Genomic DNA, 20,170 nt, shown 5'->3' on the forward strand with positions numbered 1-20,170 from the left:
CCCTAGTACATCCCTACAACTTATTTTATTTTATTCTATTCCTATTCCATCTATAGCACACCTGTACATACAATTTATTCTTTTTTTGTGGTTTATATTTATGCATGTGTATTTTATTCACATCTCATTTTTATTATCTGTGTGTTGTTGTTGTCTCCGTGTACTGGAAGCTTGTGACACTATAACAAATTCCTTGTATGTGCAAACATACTTGGCAATAAAGCTCTTTCTGATTCTAACAATTATTATTATTTTATAGCCATTTTTATATATAATGAACAAATTGTGCTGATCTATGAACAAGCACAGCAAACCTGGATTTTTTTTTTTTTTTTAAACACAATTAGATTTTTTTCTCAAGTAGCCCTGTACATGAGTTTATTGGGTGTATTGAGTTTACTGTTATTCCCCCACAGAGGTTGTTAGGGAGACCACTGCCTCTCACTTGGCCTTGCTGGTGCCAAAGAACATCTCTGCATATCCATCAAACGGAGAGCGCTTCACTGAAGGCCACATCGACGTGTGGTGGATTGTCCATGATGGAGGCATGCTCATGCTCCTTCCCTTCCTTCTGCGCCACCACAAGGTACTGTTGATGGAGTGATCAGGTCAATGTTGCAGCAAATGTTTTATTATTGATGGTAGATAATAGTACTTTACTTGCGGACAAGAATCATACAGCTCTGGTCTAAACTCTACAGTATATGAGTCTCTTATGTGCTGTATTAAAGGATTAATGCAATTTATGCCTATTGTGTGTTCAATTAACATTTCATTTCAGTTCGAATGCCTTATATTAGTTGCTGCCTAGTGAGGGCACTCACTAGCTATCAAAACTGAGATCACAATCAGTTCATGTCTTTGAATGAGATGATTACTACACTGGATAATCATATTGCTTCAACTGTAGGTGTGGAGGAAGTGCAAGATGCGTATCTTCACTGTGGCTCAGATGGACGACAACAGCATTCAGATGAAGAAAGACCTGATGACGTTCCTCTATCATCTGCGATTTGATGCTGAGGTGGAGGTGGTTGAAATGGTGAGAAACCAACACACACTGCCTTCACACACACACATGCATGCACAGATACTGACAACAGTATGTTCTAACCTGTTCTTTCATTTACTTCAAGCATGAAAGCGACATCTCGGCCTACACCTACGAAAAGACCCTGGTGATGGAGCAGCGGTCGCAGATCCTCAAGGAGATGCACCTGACCAAGAACGAGCGTGAGAGAGAGGTATTGTGGGGGGGAAAGGACAATTTAGCATACTTAAAAAAATACTATGGAGGTTCGAGGAGAATAAAAATGGTTACCCACATTATTCAACTTCACATGTTCCACAACTTGAGGGAGAGTAAATGATGACAGAATTCTCATTTTTGGGTGAACTATTCCTTTAAGTGCGAACTGAACTGAACTGTAATGTTTTTGGATGTTCTTTACAGTTAAATGAAAATGTATTATATTTGAAATGCATATTAAATGCAATTAGCTGAATGTTCGAGTGCTTTTTTGACCTGCATAAGTAGCACCTAATTACATCTTTTTTGTCATTTCATAATTACTTCAAAATTGTCTTTGAAATATGGTGTACTGCTAAATGTACTGACAAGCATTTATGGTAACTAAAATATGCTTTAATGTCATTTCTACTTTAAAATGTAAGTCATGCATTTCAATATATTTGTAATAAAGTTGCAATTTAGTACATTTAAAATATAATAACTTAAAATGTAATATTAAATGACAAACTACAGTTAAAAGTATAATCAAGTACTTTACATGTGCTTTAGTATATAGTCAATATATTAAGTGTTGTTCTTTAAAGCATGGCAAAAGAATAATACAACAATGATTCAAAATCTATTTTAAAGTAATTTGACATTATTACATTTGACATTTGATTATTACATTATTAGATCTGACATTATATCAAGTGCACTTAAAAGTCTACTTAAGTGTGTTAATAACCAGTCATGAAAATGTACTGTCTTTAAGTACACTTAACTGGCTTTTTATTTCATTACTATATTTTCTGTAAGTATAATTATACACTTATATACTACTTTTTCTTCTACTACAAGTGCACATTCAATACAATTAAGCTTGCTTCTTTTACACAAGGTTTATTCTACTAAACACCATTTATTTGAAGCAATAAGCTGTGAAAGATACATTGATTTTTACAAGAGTAAACGAAAGTTGTTAAAGTCAACACCCAAAAATAAAACTTCTGTCATCATGTTGATCCAAACCTGTGACTTTCTTTTCTTAGTGGAACACAAAAGGAAACATTATAAAATGTATATGTAGATAAGGAAGAAAAGCTGCTTGGCCAATCAAGCTAGAGAACCGTAACTAACTGTTACATAAAGCAATTAACAGTATAAATCTGATAGTTTGAATCAGTCTAACAGTGCTGATGTTGTCTCTTCAGATTCAGAGCATCACAGACGTGTCCCGTGGCTCTATACGGCGAAAGAACCCTTCAAACCTGCACCCCCAGAGGAGTATCGCCGAGGAGTCTGTGGGAGGAAGTGGTGAAGAGAAATCTGAGGAGGAGGTAGCTGCTGTCTCTCACTTCGTTCTCTGTGCTATTATCCATCAAGTGTGTGACTTTGTGCTTGTTTTCCATTTTAGCTAATCACGCATTTCTTCCTTCTGGCCGATTAGATAATAGCACGGACCTGTCAGCCATGAAGATAGCATCTCTTTATCACTTTCTATTTTCGCCCTTCTCTCTCTTCTCTCAGTCATTATCTATTAGAAAATCATTCTCTTCTTGTTAACACCCTGGCAGTGCGTCTCTCTCCCCCTCTCTATTTTTTCTTTATCCTTCTGAGAAAAGAAGGTTACCAGAAAAGCAGCAATTCTCACTTCTTCATATTTTTTTTATCCCTCTCTACCCTCTCACTCTTTTTTTACCTTTCTCTTAGTCTGTCCGTCTCTCCCGTCCTCGACAGGTTCAGCTCATTCAGGGAAAAAATGCCACCCCCACCCCAACTAGCCCCACCTCCCCTACCGCTCCCACGCCAGCGGCCATGAGCCCCGGAGAGGAGGTGCAGATGACCTGGACGGACGATACGGAGAAGACCAATAACCCAGCAGTGGCCAACCCTGAAAGCATAAAGGATATGTTCAACATGAAACCGTGAGTCAAGATAATGACGGTCTGTACTGAATATGTATTGTATCAGGTGAATACGAAAGCTTTTAACGAATCAGAAATTAGATTTAAGTTTTTAAAGGTCCCATGACATGCTGCTTTTTGGATGCTTTTATATAGGCCTAAGTGGTCCCTAGTACTGTATCTGAAGTCTCTTTCCCGAAATTCAGCCTTGGTGCAGAATTTCAGCCACTACGAGCCAGTCCCACAATGAGCTTTCCTTAGGACGTGCCATTTCTGTGTCTGTAGCTTTAAATGCTAATGAGGAGGAGAGAGGCGGGGCAACTGCCATGCTTCGCTCGTTTGCAAGCCATGATGTCTCTCGAGGAAAAAAAAATATTGCGCTCGCCTCGCACGGCAGTAGCTCATTTTCTCATGGGCGGGCCAAATTATCTGGGCGGGCAAAGCAGAGAAAGGGGAGGTAACCTTTCCCCGTATGACGACATAAAGGGAAGATTCCAGATTGGGCCATCTGAGCTTTCATTTTCTCAAAGGCAAAGCAGGATACCCAGGGCTCGGTTTACACCTATCGCCATTTCTAGCCACTGGGGGACCATAGGCAGGCTAGGGGAACTCATATTAATGTTAAAAAACCTCATAAAGTGAAATTTTCATGCCATGGGACCTTTAAAGAAATGTTCAGTCAATCAACGTATTATTCTGTTCGTTAAGGGTGAGGTGTTAGTCAAACCTTTGCATAAAAATGCATCGACACTGATTTTAACAACAAAACAACAGGATAAGATATTTTGCTTATTATACATTTGACTATGGAACACCAGATCATTGTATTGACACTTTAATTTAACAAAACTTTAATTACAGCCCCACAGAGATGTGCAAGAGCTATTTTCAAAGTCACATTTAGGTATTTCCACTGAGCATTGTTCACTGATCAATGTACATCGATCAGTTAGTTGGATGTATAACAAGCCTACAATGAAAGACATAATGAAAGAAAATAGTAGTAATTATTTTCATCATAATTAGTATAAATGTATAATATTTTAAATAATTATTAATGTAATAATTTATTTAAATTATATATTTATAATATAAATAATTTTTTATTATTATTTAATATTTATTTTATTAAAATAAAAATATATAAAAACATACATTATGTACAAAAAATTTACAATGTTTTTTTCTTGCATATTTGCAGCAAACATCAGTAATGTAAGTTAAATTCTACTCTGAAACAGAAACACTTTCGTCACCATTAGATTTATTGTAGCACTTGCATTCGTTTCAGTTGCTTAGCTCACTTAAGGAAAAAAAAACAGTGAGAATCGTTTTTTGACACCTGACACAAAAAAATAAAAAATCAGTGAGACATGACACAAAAGCTAAAGATATATTTGTCTAATGTGTATAAAAACCATCCAACCTACTGATAGTTTTAACTTGATCAGTAATCATCTGAGAAATATTGCTGTCCATACTTTTGGTGCATCCCTACATTTGAACTTATGGTTAAAGTCAAATTTGTAGTGTGCTACTGTATTTGTGTTGTTCTCTGTTCACTGTGTTGTTATTTTCCTTCGCTTATGCCTCAGGGAATGGGAGAACCTGTGAGTACACTTTTAAGATAACACTAATGCTACTTCATTTGATACCTTCTGATTATTTTAAAAGATGGCGCACTTAATTATCACATATAAATGTGCGCTTCACATATGCTAAATATGTAGTCATATAAAGAAACCATCACACTCACAAAAAAAGTCTTTGCAATGTGGTGTTTCATACAGGAACCACTCCAATGTCAGACGCATGCACCACGCACAGAAACTCAACGAGGTCATTGTGAAGAAGTCCCAGGAAGCTAAACTAGTCCTGCTAAACATGCCTGGACCTCCTAAGAACCGCACTGGAGAAGAGAACTGTATCCTTTTTTCATCTAAATATATGTGACTTTAGACTTTTTTTTACAGTGAAGTTACTTTTGCTCTCATGTAAATGTGAAAGTTTGCTTCTTAACTTCATTCACACAGACATGGAGTTCCTCGAGGTCTTGACTGAGGGTCTCAACAGGGTCCTCCTCGTGCGTGGAGGTGGACGTGAGGTCATCACTATCTACTCTTGAGGGGCTCAGCTCAACCACCAAATATTCCTCACCCCTCGTCCCCCACTGCATAGACGGAAGGTCCCAGTGACCCCAACCTACACCATGAGCAATAACGCCCCAGCACATATCAGATGACTTTGCACTACATAGTCTAAAAAGACACCAGCTTAGTAGATGCCACTTCTTCCACATGATTAAGTTCTATCCCTCTATCTATCTCTCAATCTTCCTCTTATTGGCTCAGTTCTCACCTCATAAACTCAACAGCTTATGTCACACACAGATCAGTAAATGATTGAGTTGGTCTTTTCTGACTAATTTCCAAAAGCCCATGTTCTCCAGTGGCACCTGACCAAATACTCTGATCCAACTTCTCTTTATTTAATATTATATATCATAACAATACTTTTAAGGGACAGTCACACTGGATTTTAAACATGCAAAACCACTGTATTTTTGGTGGGCACTTCAAAACAGTCCATTTTAAATGTCAAAATGTGGCATTTGTTCTGATTCATCCAGCTTTCTTTAAAAGTTTGTTTTTATCTAAACTTGTATTATGCTGTCTTTCAAAAGTTGGGGGTTAGTAAGATTTTAACATGTTTTTGAAAGTTTATTTTGCTTACCAAGGCTGCATTTATTTGATGGAGACAAAACTGTAGTATAAGTACTATTTAAAATAACTTTTCTATTTGAATATATTTTAAAATGTCATTTATTCCTGATGCAAAGCTGAATTTTCAGCATCATTACTCCAGTCTTCAGTGTCACATGATCCTTCAGAAATCATAATAATATGCCGAAAAAACATTTCCTATCATTATTATCAATGTTAAAAAGAGTTGTGCAGCTTAATATTTTTGTGGAAACCATGATAATGTTTTTCAGAATACTTTGATGAATAGAAAGTTCAAAAGAACAGCGTTTATTTGAAATATATGGGTTTTTTATTATTTAAAAGTCAAAATAAAAGAGTTAATTTCTTTAAAAAAAAAAAAAAAATCTCTCCAACCCCAAACCTTTGAATGGTAGTGTATATAGAACAATATTATGAAAAATCCCTAAACTGAGAGTTTCCTCAACATCAATATGATATTTAAATCCTCTATTGGTCAAACATTTTATAGATATTCGAATAGGCAGCTCAAAGTCCACCAGATTATTATTCTTCTGTGTTTGTTTGCATGTGAATGAACGTATGGAAGTGAATGAAACTCAAAATCTAGTGTGACCTTCCCTTTATGCTTTATATTTTGTTCCTATACTGTCTCTCCATTGTTTCATTACTTGTCATAGGGTAAATAGAGTTGAATCTTTCTTTGTTGAAAACAAGTCTTCCAGTGTACCGCGTAAATGTCCGAGGTGTGTTTTTACTCCAAGGACAGAACTGACCAGGGTTTAATGTGAGCCAGGTGTAAGCACTTCTGGATCAATGACTATCAGCTTTGCCCTTGACCATCTGCATGTCCTCTGACTACATCAGCCTTTTAAGAATCATATATACTGTACAATATGAGAGGGCTGGACCGTTTGTGTGTTTGTACAAGAGTAGATTCAAAGGGGTTTTATAATATTAGAAGAGGGTTTGAAGGCTGTGTTCCTTTCACAAATATGTGTTCACTTAAAATAGCATCAGCAGACATGCATTATATTGCTCAGTCACACACACGTGTACATACTGTGAAGAGAGTCTAAACAGAACTGCTGTATAATGGAAAACCCATATACAGCTCAAATATTCCATGAAAATATAATCCTGAATAATCTCGTTTAATAGTAGAATCACATATATATTAAGGGAATGTAAATAGAAAAGAATTTGTATTTATATTTCAAATATTTATTTACAAAGAAAATGATTTATTCATCCAGCAATTTCTGATTGATTGTAAACATGGTATTTACATCTCTTGCCAAATCACTAAATATAAACCGTGCCATATGATAATAAAAAAAAAGCGAACAAATTTTCGCATTTTCATATACAAGAAACGGATAGTGCTGGGTCACGACATTAAAACATATCACGCGTCTGATATTACCAGTTACTTTATAAAGCAGATGCAGTTTTATCATCCTTTTTCACCAAATCAAATTTGTGAACAAAAGCATATTTTAACTGCATAGTATTTTAAAATCATATCTAATGTTTGTCATGAATGTTGGAAATTTTCATTTATTTTTACATTTGTAAAGACGACACTAATTTGCTACATTTAAGCAGCATCTGTGAGCGACTGATGCCGACTGTTCAATTCACGAGCAAGAGCATATTATTTAGTTCATGTGTGGTAGAAATAGAAGATATCAAAAAAATACATTAAAGAACTATTTTATCTTATTTTTTGTAAAATTGCAACGATGGAAAAAGGAATATATTAGATTACTGAATAGACTAGTAAAATATCGTCTTGTGTAACTGTGAGACTTAAAAAAGGAAAATAACTAACTGTATGTTTTAAAATTTAAAATCAAATTGTGCTGATGTTGCTGCTACCGTCATTAAAATGTAAATAGATTGCACTCCGCCAAAACATAAGACTGAAAACAAAAGAACAAAAAATGCAATATTTATAGATTTGTTGCATTTAAATCGAATGTGTATTACATTCAGACACCCAAATTAGCTACAAGTAATTTTTCACATGATGTTTTACAGGGTTTCGAGTACTACAACTCAGAGACTGGAAGTACTTTACTGGCAAAACGTCTTAGATAGTTTGTCAAAATGCTACCATCAGTCTGTCCTAATACTATTCAAGCATACCTCATACATTATCATGTCAAAGTTCACACTTGTAGTAGAAAGGTAGTGTGTAAAGGTTGTGGTGTATAAGTTCATAGAAGTGATATTTAACTAAATTGTTGTTTTTGCGAAAAGAATTTGAATTCTAGCTAAGAACGTTTATTTATCAGTATTCTAGTTATGCTCAGAACCAACTGATCTTTTTTTAAATCCAAAACAGGAATTGCAAAGTGCTACCTGTCATAATTCTTCCAAGTTTATTGCTTATGTTTCTAGCTAAAATAATAATCTTATCTAAAGGAACTTTTGCATTGCTGTACGTTGGAATTTACAACACAAAATAGGAGTTTGGCTTGTTTGGAGTCCTATGCAATTACAGTTTAGTTCTTTGAGGGTCTAAAACTACTTTCTACTGAATTGTTTATAGTGGTACTATTAAGTATTATAGATTGAAATCAGAGCTTCCGTATCTGCCAGGGTGACTTGCAGTTCGATGAGAACTTTCCACGTTATTTAAAGTCATGCAAAGGCAAACATGCTAGGACAATGTCGCGATTAAGCCATATTGGCTGCGTGCTGTTGGATACAGAGGTTTCACTCTGCGGCTGATGATGATGATGATGATGATGATGATGATGTCCCATTCATCATGAAATATAGAATATCTGAATTGAATTCACATTGATGCAAAGGGCTTTTCAATATCATTTTATCAAATTTGTCTTATCCTTCCCTAAGGCTGAAGACATAAAGAAGTGTCATAAACCTTATGCTGTATAGCATGTCATTCCTTATCTTCCCTTGAAGGGGCAGTAAACTCGAAAGTCACCCCAAATTGGCCAAAGCGTAACTAGAAATAAGCACTGTGAAAATTCAAAGTTAGTTTCTTTCTCACATATCCACATTCAGTCACTTTTTATCTTTATTTCATGTCCTTGCTATGGAGTACTGTTGTAGGAAACATCTTTAGAAGGTGTATAGATTAATCATAATGCTTTTTATGCAACGCTGACTTGTAAGAATCCTGCAACAGTGGTACTAGTCGACTAACAGGGCTTATAAAATAACCAGCGAGCTGAATTTGAAATCACAGGTGTTTCAGAAGGTGCTAATGATATTTGTAAGTGATTGCTGAAGCGGCATGTATGAAAACGTTCAAGTGCATTATTGAGAACGCTGACTTGTATGGAATGAGCTATTTAGCCAGACTTGAAGTTAATCGAGGGAAAAGAAGTTGCCACAGTTGATTTATCATGTTGTATTGGGATATATGCTCTAACAAATAAAGGTATTGGCATCAGTGGTTCCGTGAAGAACTTTTAAAGGAATTATTTGCCCAAAAATTTGATGAAAATTTACTGACAGACCCTCAGCCAATTCAAGTTGTCGAGGAGTTTGTTTCTTGTTCAGAACAGATTTGGAGAAATTTAGCGTTACATCACTTGCTCACCAATGGATGCTCTGCAGTGAATGGGTGCCGTCAGAATGAGAGTCCAAACAGCTGATAAAAACATCACAATAATTCAGAAGTAATCCACACTACTCCAGTCCATCAATAACATCTTCTGTTACTTTAAACCGTCACTTCTGTCCAAAATGCCAGTTTATCCTTTAATCAAAATCCACTGACATTTTTGTTTAGAACTGTTTTGAACTGTTTTTGCTTGTAAACTCTGCTTGATCTGTGCATCTATTTCTCTTCTGATTCACACAAGATGACCTTTTCATTAAAGAAAGCAATTTTGCAGATAAAGGTCTCATATTTTAGCCGAAAACAACAGTTTATAAAGTTGAAAACACAATAGATTGTTGTGATGTTTTTATCAGCTGTTTGGACTGATTCTGACGGCACCCATTCACTGCAGAGACCTTTGGTGAGCAAGTTATTCAATGCTAAATTTCTCCAAATCTATTCTGATGAGGAAATAAACTCGTCTACACCTTGGATAGCCTGAGTGTGAGTAAATATTCAACAATTTCTGGAAAAAGTTTATTCATATATGACCCTGGAGCACAAAACCAGTCTTAAGTCGCTGGGGTATATTTGTAGCAATAGCCAAAAAATCATTGTATGAGTCAACATTTTTCTTTTATGCCAAAGATCATTAGGATATTAAGTAAAGATTATGTTCCATGAAGATATTTTGTAAATTTCCTACTGTAAATATAACAAAAATGTATTATCATTAGTAATATGCATTGCTAAGGACTTCATTCTGACAACTTTAAAGGGGTCATATGATGCGATTTCTATTTTTCCTTTTCTTTAGTGTGTTATGTAGCTATTTGTGCATGTATAAGATCTGCAGAGTTACAAATCTCAAAGTCTCCCACAAAAGGATTGATTCTATCTAAAAGAGAAGGCTGATCCAGACCGGGCTAAAACGCCTCATTCAAACACGCCCCCACATGTCTACGTCAGGCGATTTTCTCAGTATTTAGATTTTTTTGCACCCTCAGATTCCAGATTTTCAAATAGTTGTATCTCGGCCAAATATTGTCCTATCCTAACAAACCATACATCAATGGACAGCGTATTTATTCCACTTTCAGACTATTTATAAATCTCAATTTAAAAAAATTGACCCTTATGACTGGTTTTGTGGTCCAGGGTCACATATCATTACATATTTTCCACACTAATAAGAAAAAAAGGCTCTTTTCAAATAAATTTTGTTTGAGGAACCTAAAATTGAATTGCTACGAAAACTCACTTTTGGAACCTTTATTTTTAAGAGCGAACAAACAGAAGGGGTTTTTGCAGTTACTTTAGTTTGGCGGGATCATTCATTCAGTGCTCCTTATACATGCTTCAGCATGTTGGTGTTTTAACTCCAGAAATTCACCAGGCCTCACCTCAGTCATCGTTTCAAATTTTAAGCATTTTCTAATGGCAAAGTACATTTTCAGATACTTCTGAGTTCTGAAACTTTCCCAGAAGTGTGTGCAAGAGCGTTTCTACACAGCCGACATTTCTACTTTCTCCATAGGAGGGCGGTTGGACACTTTTTGTATGGTAGTCAGTGTAGATCCAAAGACAGTGATTTGATTAGTGATGTGTTTTATGTTTCCTGCGTCGGTTCTCACGAGGAGTCAAAATGGCATGTGTTTGTGAGCGTGACTGTAACGGGGAAAGAGGTGGCGTGTTTCTGTTTCTTTATGTATATGACTGTGTGACGTATCACTCTGTTGGAAAAAGAGAGGTTAAACCGTGGCAGTTACTTTTGTAAATATATGACACATTATAGTTATCTTGGCCTAGCTGTTTCATTTGTGTGTCCATGCAAGTTTAATATTTTAAAAATAAATAGAAAATTGTGTCTCAATTGTGTTATATGAAAATATATTTAAACTAGATATCTTAAATTATTGTTTTATCTTGTCAAAAGCTTCTATGTTCTATGAATAATGGTTTCTCTGGACCATTTTATAGACTTGTCTGCACAAAATGCAAATAAAGTTCAAGTCATTTATTACAACTATTTTTTGTGTTTTCATTTGTAAGTGAAAGCAGTCAGTGGTCGTTTGTTCTAATATACAGTAAAATATGGAGTTTTTGCATAGTCATGGTGAGAATTTTCCTCACAGTAACAATATTTGTATCCAAACGTTTCATTCAGAATTCAATCCAAGTATATTTAGACTAAGTAAAACATGCTATTTACATTTAAAGGGGTCATATGATGCTGCTAAAAAGAACAGTATTTTGTGTATTTGGTGTAATGAAAAGTGATGGGTGCAACTTACACAAAATGCAAATACAAGTATTATGATGTTTGTGTTGAATGCAAAATATCTTGGGTTGAGATTGTGAAAATAGCCTTTGCCAACAGGGTTGTCTATTTACACTCAGTGGGTGAATTCAAAGAGTTAATATGTTTAAACAAATGTACCTGTAATGTGCTTGTTCAGTTGACTTTTTATGATATGAGGTTAAGACAAATACGAAAGTCAAGATAAAAGTTTTTAGTACATGCATAGTCTCACCCATTTTTTTACCTTATAGAATGGCTATAATAAAGCATACTGTGTTCAGTTTTATCATTATCATGGTGTTTGCCATCCTTTAGTTCTTGTCAGGGTGTTTCTATAGCTCAAACATTAAAGCATAGCGTTAGCCAAGGTCAGGGGAATGCACAGACTGATTAATAAAAATAATAATAGGAATGTAGTCTATACCTTGAATGCAATCTAAGTTGCTTGAGAAAAAGCAAATGTAAAAACAAGGTTGAACTGAACTGAAGCAGAAGTTGTCTTAGTTACGAAAAAGAAGTTTATTCAAGTGTGCTATTAGTATACTTCTTTTAAACTAAAATAGGAAAGTATACTTTCAGTCTACTTTTTATGTACTTCTCAGACATGGGCTTTATGTACTTCTCAGAAATATACTTAAAATTACATTTAAGTATACTTGACTTATACTTAGAAAAAGTCTAAATATATTTGAGCTATAGTCTACTTGTGCTCCGGGAATCCATGTTTTCATTGTTATACGGTAAGGGGTGCTATTACACATCTTCTGTACAGAATTTCCAAAAAAAACACAAGTGTAACTTGGAGTATACTACTTTTTGGTAAGGGTGGTGAACAGAGACTGTACATTTTGAGTTAGCATTTTCCCTAATAGCAAAAGAAAAAAAATCCATTATAGTGTATCTATGACTTTCTAAAAGTGAAAAAAAAAATACAGAGAGATTGATGATGCTGGTCAGAAGAGAGATGTCAAATTTGCAGTCAGAAACACCATTAGAAACACTAATGCGGCAACCGGTTTTCTGCATGAAAATACAAAGCATTCTAAATGTACATTTTTTTTAAATGAACGTGTAAAAAAATTGCTACATTTACGATGTGAATAACTGTTTAAATGCATCATAACAGTCTGTGAAAATAGCAAAGAGAACATAGACCAACGTGTTTAGAACAATGTGTTCCATAAACAGAGTCTCAAGGACTTGTTGCATTTTCATACACAATCTGCTCTTCAGACTAAGTTTGTTCTGATAGGTCAGCATAAACTTCCAAACAACAGTTCATAGTGTGCATAAAAAAAATTCAGCAGAAGAAAATATCAGAGCAACTGCAATAAAAGAGTACACTCTGTTTATCTGTCGAACGGTCAATCTGTCTGTCTTTCTGTTGTTCTATATGCTCGTCTATGAGTGTAGATCTGTCTGTCTCTTTCTGTTTGTCTATCTGTCTACTCTAGTAAAAAATAAATATACTAATATGTATTTTAAATACATTTATTTCATGATAAGTATACTACAAATACATTTACATATTTATGTACTTAATAAAAATACCCTGCAATTGTACTTTTAGCATACTAAACTGGTGTAAGTCTGCTAAATTGGAACAACTAATTTTGTATTTAATGCACTTTAATTGGTGGAAGTATGGCTGAAGTCCAACTAAAGATATACTGAATGATTGTGCTAAACAGGAACCACTGCAAGTATAATTTACACTTTAAATATCTTGCATTTAAAGACATTATTCAAAGATCATACAATCCTCATCAAAACTGACATTAAAACACATTTTAGGCTTAATATTAAGAAATGTGCATTGTGCACAAGTAGTACTCCAAATAAAGTTTAATTATATTTTTTATATCAGTAAGTCTTGAGCGATATGTCAGTAAATATTTTAATAGATTTGAATAGACTTATTATGAAATAATTTAAATATATTACTTTTTTATCTATCTGTCTGTTTGTCAATCTGTCTGTATAGATCATCCAACAGTTAACATATATAATCATACAGCTGAAAGCTTCTACAATATTTTCCTTAAAGTTCAACAAGATTTAAAATGCTTTTAAACTGATTGGATTTTCCTTTTACTCTCATGAATTCATCATCATTAACATCTTTCGAAAGAAATCTCACTAGCTTTCTAAAAGATTCACTTTTGCATATTTAAATGCAAATGAGCGGATCGTTTTGTACTGCGTTATCAGCACTATTAGGAAACAACAATGTGAACTCCTTTTGAAAGTGCATTGCTCTGAACTCAGCAGTGAGCTTCTATCATGACTGTATTAACTGATTGTGCCATTGATCTTTGCAATAAACATGTTAATTCGTTTTTTTCTGCCTTTATCTTCCTATCTATCACTCTTTTGTGATATGATTTGCACTGAGTCTATACATTACCCTTTGTTGAAGTTGGAAAAACTGCTGAGCAATTTAAAATCCTGGGAATGGTTATTACTAAGGACAAAGTGCAGTTGGCTTCCCCTTTGCCTAAAGCAGCATGTGGATGATGTAACTTCGTGGTTTAGCCAATGGCCAGCATTCTGCTTATCAAACTACAGTAGATAAGATAAATAAGTGTCACAGGAAGAGAGAGCGAGGCAGGGCTGCTGGCTGTGCGCTCAGTTACAGTCAAAATGAAGAATAAATCTACCAATCTGCGTGTGCGGCTCCCTGTGCTAATTTTTGCATTGGAGGTCATGATTGTGGTTCTCTATGCAGTCTTTGTGACATACGAAGATGATGCTAATGCACTTGTACAGAACAATCAGACGCGGCCAATGGAGAACTCTTTGTATCAGAACTATCCATTTTTTGCTGACATTCAGGTGATGATATTTCTCGGATTCGGCTGCCTCCTGGCCTTTTTCCGGCGCTATGGTTTTGGTGGAATGGTGTTTAATTTCCTAATCGCCACATTTACCATTCAGTGGGCCATTCTGGTGCAGGGCTTCTTTCAGTTTTACTATGATGGTAAGATTCATCTTGGTGTGCTGAATCTGATCCATGCTGAGTTTGCCTGTGCTGTCGTGCTCATCTCTTTTGGAGCAGTGTTGGGAAAGACGAGCCCTGTGCAACTCCTGGTAAGTGTATTATTTTTGCAGCAGGTGGCTTGAAATTAGATATTGAATATACAAAAGATGCTTTGCCTTATTTTCCATTGTCAAATGACTGCAGCACTGAAAAGGTACGGTGGAAAGATGTGTTGAACATTAACAACAATCTGTTATCTATATTCTTTCACAAAAAGTAAGAGATAACGACTTCACCTGTTATACTGTGTGTGTGAGATGAAGATCTGCCATGCACCAATGTTTTCTCTTAAGCAATGCAAGACTGTCATGAAATCTTTTGTATGTTTCTATAAACTCTATAAAAAGTTTACATCTTAAATTCACTACCTACTGCCAAAAGCATCTTCCTTCTAAGACAGCATCCCAACCGGAGCTCGTTTTTAATCGCAATTCCATGAGCATTATTATAGTTTGAATTTAAATGCAATTAGCTGCACTTTAGAGTTTTGACCCACTTTTATATGTCATTTTATGATTATTTCTATTGTATTTGAAAAATGGTATTTTCAAATATCTTTAAAAAGCATTTATGGTAAATTAAAATATACTATATATTTACTATATAATAAGTATTTTATTTCATATATAATTTGCTTAAAAATATATACTTTCAAGATGCGAAGTGCACTAGGCTATAAGTGCACATTTAACACAATTAAGTGCAAATTTTCACAAGGGTAAGCAAACAGCATGATTCTCTAATGCCAAATTGACACCGCAAAGGTGGAACAGAAGCCCTTCCATTTAATGCTGCTCAGGGGTGGCATAAATGGATTTACACAGCAATTCGTACTGCATACTAGCGGCTGGTGTGCATCAGAGCAGGAATAATTTAGTCTGACTGTTATGCTGCATTTTGTCTTTACACAGAATTTTGAACAGACACAGAGCAGCCTTGTCTTAGCTGATTAAAAAAAAATGTCCTAACATAAAAATAGACAAATGTTGGGTAAAACAATGCATTTTAATTACACTACTTTTACTATTTCATTGAGATTTCTCACTATAGATTGAAATGCACATTTATTTATTTTCACTAAGCTTGGCACAATATGGTCTGAGAGATTGCATTCTCCACAGTCAATACAAGCAGTGCTGCCTTTGAATTTGGTTAAATGATGCATCCTAAGAAACAAAATAATTAAGACGCACACTTCTTGTAACTTCTGAAGCCTTAAAATGCTACCTACGTAGGCAGCACACTAAGTTCTATGATGGCTCAACTGTGTGACTATTATGCATTTGTGAGCGCATTTACATCATCAAGATCAATCACTTTATTAGTAGTATACCTCATTTGTAAGTTATAAAAGGCTTGGATAAATGCACCTGCTGAATGCATGTAAATTTGCACATATCACACATCCTCATTCTACATATTGTGTATTGTGCAGATCATGGCCTTGCTGGAGATCCCTGTGTTTGGTGTCACAGAATGGGCTGTAGTGAAATACCTAAAGATCAATGATGCCGGTGGCTCGATCCTCATCCACATTTTTGCCTGCTACTTCGGACTGGGTGTCACCTTTGTCCTGTACAGGCCCAACCTAAACGAGGGACACCCAAAAGAGTGGACAAGTTACCAATCGGATCTGCTATCAGTAATGGGAACCCTGTTCCTCTGGGTGTTCTGGCCCTCTTTCAACTCAGCGCTGACCTTCAAAGGTGACGACCAGCACAGAGCCGTTCTCCACACGTTCATAGGTCTCAGTGCCTCCACAATCACCGCCTTCGCCCTGTCCAGCATTCTCAGCAAGAACGGCAAGATCAGCATGGCCGATGTGCAGAACGTGACACTGGCTGGTGGCGTAACGGTCGGTGCTTCAGTGGACATGATGATTTCGCCGGCTGCCTCTTATGTGCTGGGCATCCTGGGATGCATTGCGTGCATGCTTGGGTATAAATACTTGAGCCCGTTCTTGGCGCACCGGCTGCGGTTGCAGGATCAGTGCGGCATACACAACCTGCACGGCCTGACGGGACTCATTTCCAGCCTAGCGGGAATCTGCGCCATCCTGCTGGCGACCGAGGAAACGTACGGCCCCAGTCTCTACCAGACCTTCTCTCATCGGGCCCCTCCAGAGGGAGACCCTCTGCTAGTGGAGTTGCAGGAATTGATCCCAGATCTGGAAGCGGGTTTGGGTCGGACCGCACGAGAACAAGCCCTCTTTCAGGTGGCTGCCGTGTTCGGGACTATTGCGGTGGCGGCAGTCGGGGGTTTGCTGACTGGTGTGGTGCTCAAGTTACCGTATCTGGCTTCCCCCAGCAATGACAAATGCTTTGATGATGAGCTTTTCTTTAATGTTCCTCCAGATTACAACTGCGTAAATGGTCTGCAGGACGTAGACTATGGTCCTATGTTCTCAGAGACACAAACAAGACTGATGCTGACTGAAGAATGAAAAAGACTGTGCGTTAAGAGGAATAAATGTTAATGTAGGACTGCTGTGAACTTCAGAACTGAGTACTGTGTAACTTGCTAACTGTGATTGTATTTACCCAAAAAATAGTTTATTTTAATATTTAATGGGATCAGGTTTGTATACTGTGTATCAAAATATAAAAAGTGTATGATTTTGATAAAATGTTGTATTTGTAGAGTATTTTATATAATCCATTTTCATTTATATATATATATATATATATATATACAGTGGGTATGGAAAGTATTCAGACCCCCTATATATATATATACAAAGTATGCTGCACATTAGCATACTTTTAAAAAGAGTAATTATTATGGAAATAATATATGTAAGTGTGAACTTAACATAATGTTTGCAATTATATTAAAATGTATTATAGTTTCAATTTAGTTTAAATACAGTTAGTTGAACTTAAGAGTGTTTTGACTCACTTACAACTTTATATGTAGCTTCATAATTACTTCTGTTGAAATGTGGCTAAATATGTACTGCCGAATGTACTGACAAGAATTTGTGATAAGGAAAATATTTTAATGTAATTTCTATTGAAACTTGTAAGTCATAGACAGAATTGTAATGATAATGTTGCAATTTAGTACATTTAAAATACTTGAAATGTAATATCAAAGTAGTACATTTGAAATCATAACTCAGTACTTTACATGTACTTTAGTTTGTTAGTAAACATATCCAAATAAGTGTACTTCTTTAAAAAGTGATAAAAGATTAACAAAACAATTATATGTGCTTAAGGTAAAATGCTGAATTTAACATTATTACAAAGTACACTTATTAAAAGTGACTTAAGTGTGTTAAGAAATGAAAATGTCATGAAAGTGTCTCTCTTTAAGTATACTTAAGTGATCTTTTATTTCAGTCATATTATTTTATCTTCCATTAACTTTTTTGTTTAACATACTTTAAAATTTGAAGTACACTACAAGTGTACATTCAATACAAAGAAGTGCACTTCTTTTTCACAAGGTTACAAATGGAGGATAAATGATGTCTGAGTATTGTGAGCACAGCCAGATTCACATAGAGTAACAGTGGACATCTCCCTCTCTAAACAAAAGATAAACAGGACTAAAGTTGAACCGTTAACAGTTCAAAAACTGTGAGATATGAACTACAGTACATTTACAGGTGATGAAAGTTATCTTATGAAAAGTTATAAATTAACAGGTGGATTGTATTTCTTGGGGTCATGTCTGTTTAGACAGATAGGCCTAGATATGCACATATCTAAAAGCATATACAGTGGGTACGGAAAGTATTCAGACCCCCTTAAATTTTTCACTCTTTGTTATATTGCAGCCATTTGCTAAAATCATTTAAGTTCATTTTTTTTCCTCATTAATGTACACACAGCACCCCATATTGACAGAAAAACACAGAATTGTTGACATTTTTGCAGATTTATTATTAAGGGGGTCTGAATACTTTCCGTACCCACTGTATATAAGCAAGCATATATACACAGAGTTTTATTGCATGCATATACTGTAAAATGTATAACCATGGTTTGAATATTATTGTATTATTAAGTTGGGCTATAAATGCATCCAGTTAAATAATGTGACAGTCTTTTGTAATGTAAGGCTATTACTTAAAGGGTTAGTTCACCCAAAAATGAAAATTAGCCTGTGTTTTATTCACCCTCAAAGCATCCTAGGTGTATGTGGCTTTCTTCTTTCACTCTCACTTCTGTTGACTGTCGTACGCAGAAGCCGTTCAGGCGGATGATGTAGGACGTAGGTGTCGTGCGCGCACCTCTGAGAAATGCAGGAGCAAAGGAAACAAAGTTTCCTTACTTTAGCAAAGGAAAACCAGTCTCCTCTAGGCTTATATCGAAATCCTCTGACATTTTTCTTTACGAATCCTCGTTTTGTACTTCTAATTCGTGAACGGCGTTTTGTTTTGTCTCCGCGTTCATCACTAATCATGCAACGTCGACGTCCTACGTCATCCGCCAGAACGGCTTCTGCGTACGACAGTCAAAAGAAGTGAGAGGAAAGTGTTTATTACGTTTGAAATATGGATATTTATCTTACAAAAGTGCATGGATTCGCTACAAGAAGCCTTTATTCACCCCCCGGAGCCGTGTGAGGGACGTTTTATTACGGATGAGGGGCCAGGACAATTTTTATAGAACTCCGATTGGATTCGTCTGAAAGAAGAAAGTCACATACACCTAGGATGCTTTGAGGGTGAGCAAAACACAGGCTACTTTTCATTTTTGGGTGAACTAACCCTTTAAGGTTAGAGTTTAAATGCTGATTGATGACACTTTCTCAAAATACATTACATGGAATTAATCTGTTCAAAAACAAAACAAAACAAAACAAGAAGTCAGCCGATAGCCTTGTTAGCGTGCCAACATACAGCGCCGTTGCCAGGGTCGGATTTACGCATAGGCACTCTAGGCACGTGCCTATGCTCGTTCGTCCAGGGGGGCCCAAACACAATGAAGGGATATATAATATTTTTGTTATACTATACTATAACTACTGTTTACAACAGTAAAAGAACCAAAAACCCGAGAAGACATTGAGCAAATAAATATAACAAACAATAGGGTAAAAAAATGACAAAGTATTTCCTTGTCTTACACCTTTTTTATGTTGGCTACAGAAATCACTCTTTCTTTCTCCCGTTCTCTCTCACAGACACACACTCACGCACACACACGGAGACGCGACCAGAAACCAGCGCTGCCCCGCGAATTTATCAATAAAATTGTTTTGCAGCTGAAAAGCTACATGACATTTCTCAGTAGGGAGGTTCTTGAAGCAGTTTAACTTAAAGGGGTCATATGATGTGATTTCAATTTTTCCTTTCTCTTTGGAGTGTTACAAGCTCTTGGTGCATAAAGAAGATCTGTAAAGTTGCAAAGACTAAAGTCTCAAATCCAAAG

At 35.8% G+C, this 20,170-nt stretch overlaps 2 protein-coding genes across 2 annotated transcripts in view; both read left to right on the forward strand.

Annotated features, from left to right (window-relative positions):
• Window positions 1-5,863, forward strand: part of LOC107683884 (solute carrier family 12 member 5-like) — a 59,476-nt gene extending 53,613 nt beyond the window's left edge. Inside the window, exons 20-27 of the mRNA XM_016479943.1 lie at window positions 417-586; window positions 911-1,042; window positions 1,137-1,244; window positions 2,446-2,571; window positions 2,945-3,159; window positions 4,734-4,748; window positions 4,929-5,062; window positions 5,172-5,863. Coding sequence (XP_016335429.1) covers window positions 417-586; window positions 911-1,042; window positions 1,137-1,244; window positions 2,446-2,571; window positions 2,945-3,159; window positions 4,734-4,748; window positions 4,929-5,062; window positions 5,172-5,263 — 992 coding nt within the window. The 3' untranslated portion in view covers window positions 5,264-5,863. The remainder of the gene's footprint in view (window positions 1-416; window positions 587-910; window positions 1,043-1,136; window positions 1,245-2,445; window positions 2,572-2,944; window positions 3,160-4,733; window positions 4,749-4,928; window positions 5,063-5,171) is intronic.
• An 8,501-nt stretch (window positions 5,864-14,364) lies between these two features.
• On the forward strand, window positions 14,365-17,286 carry LOC107683883 (ammonium transporter Rh type B-like). Its single transcript, XM_016479942.1, has 2 exons — window positions 14,365-14,836; window positions 16,222-17,286. Exons 1-2 carry the CDS (start codon window positions 14,390-14,392, stop codon window positions 17,227-17,229), a joined length of 1,455 nt encoding a protein of 484 aa, XP_016335428.1. The 5' UTR covers window positions 14,365-14,389; the 3' UTR covers window positions 17,230-17,286.
• The last annotated feature ends 2,884 nt before the right edge of the window (window positions 17,287-20,170 follow it).

Source organism: Sinocyclocheilus anshuiensis, unplaced genomic scaffold (assembly GCF_001515605.1).
Source record: "Sinocyclocheilus anshuiensis isolate Anshui unplaced genomic scaffold, SAMN03320099.WGS_v1.1 scaffold1625, whole genome shotgun sequence".
NCBI lineage: Eukaryota > Metazoa > Chordata > Actinopteri > Cypriniformes > Cyprinidae > Sinocyclocheilus > Sinocyclocheilus anshuiensis.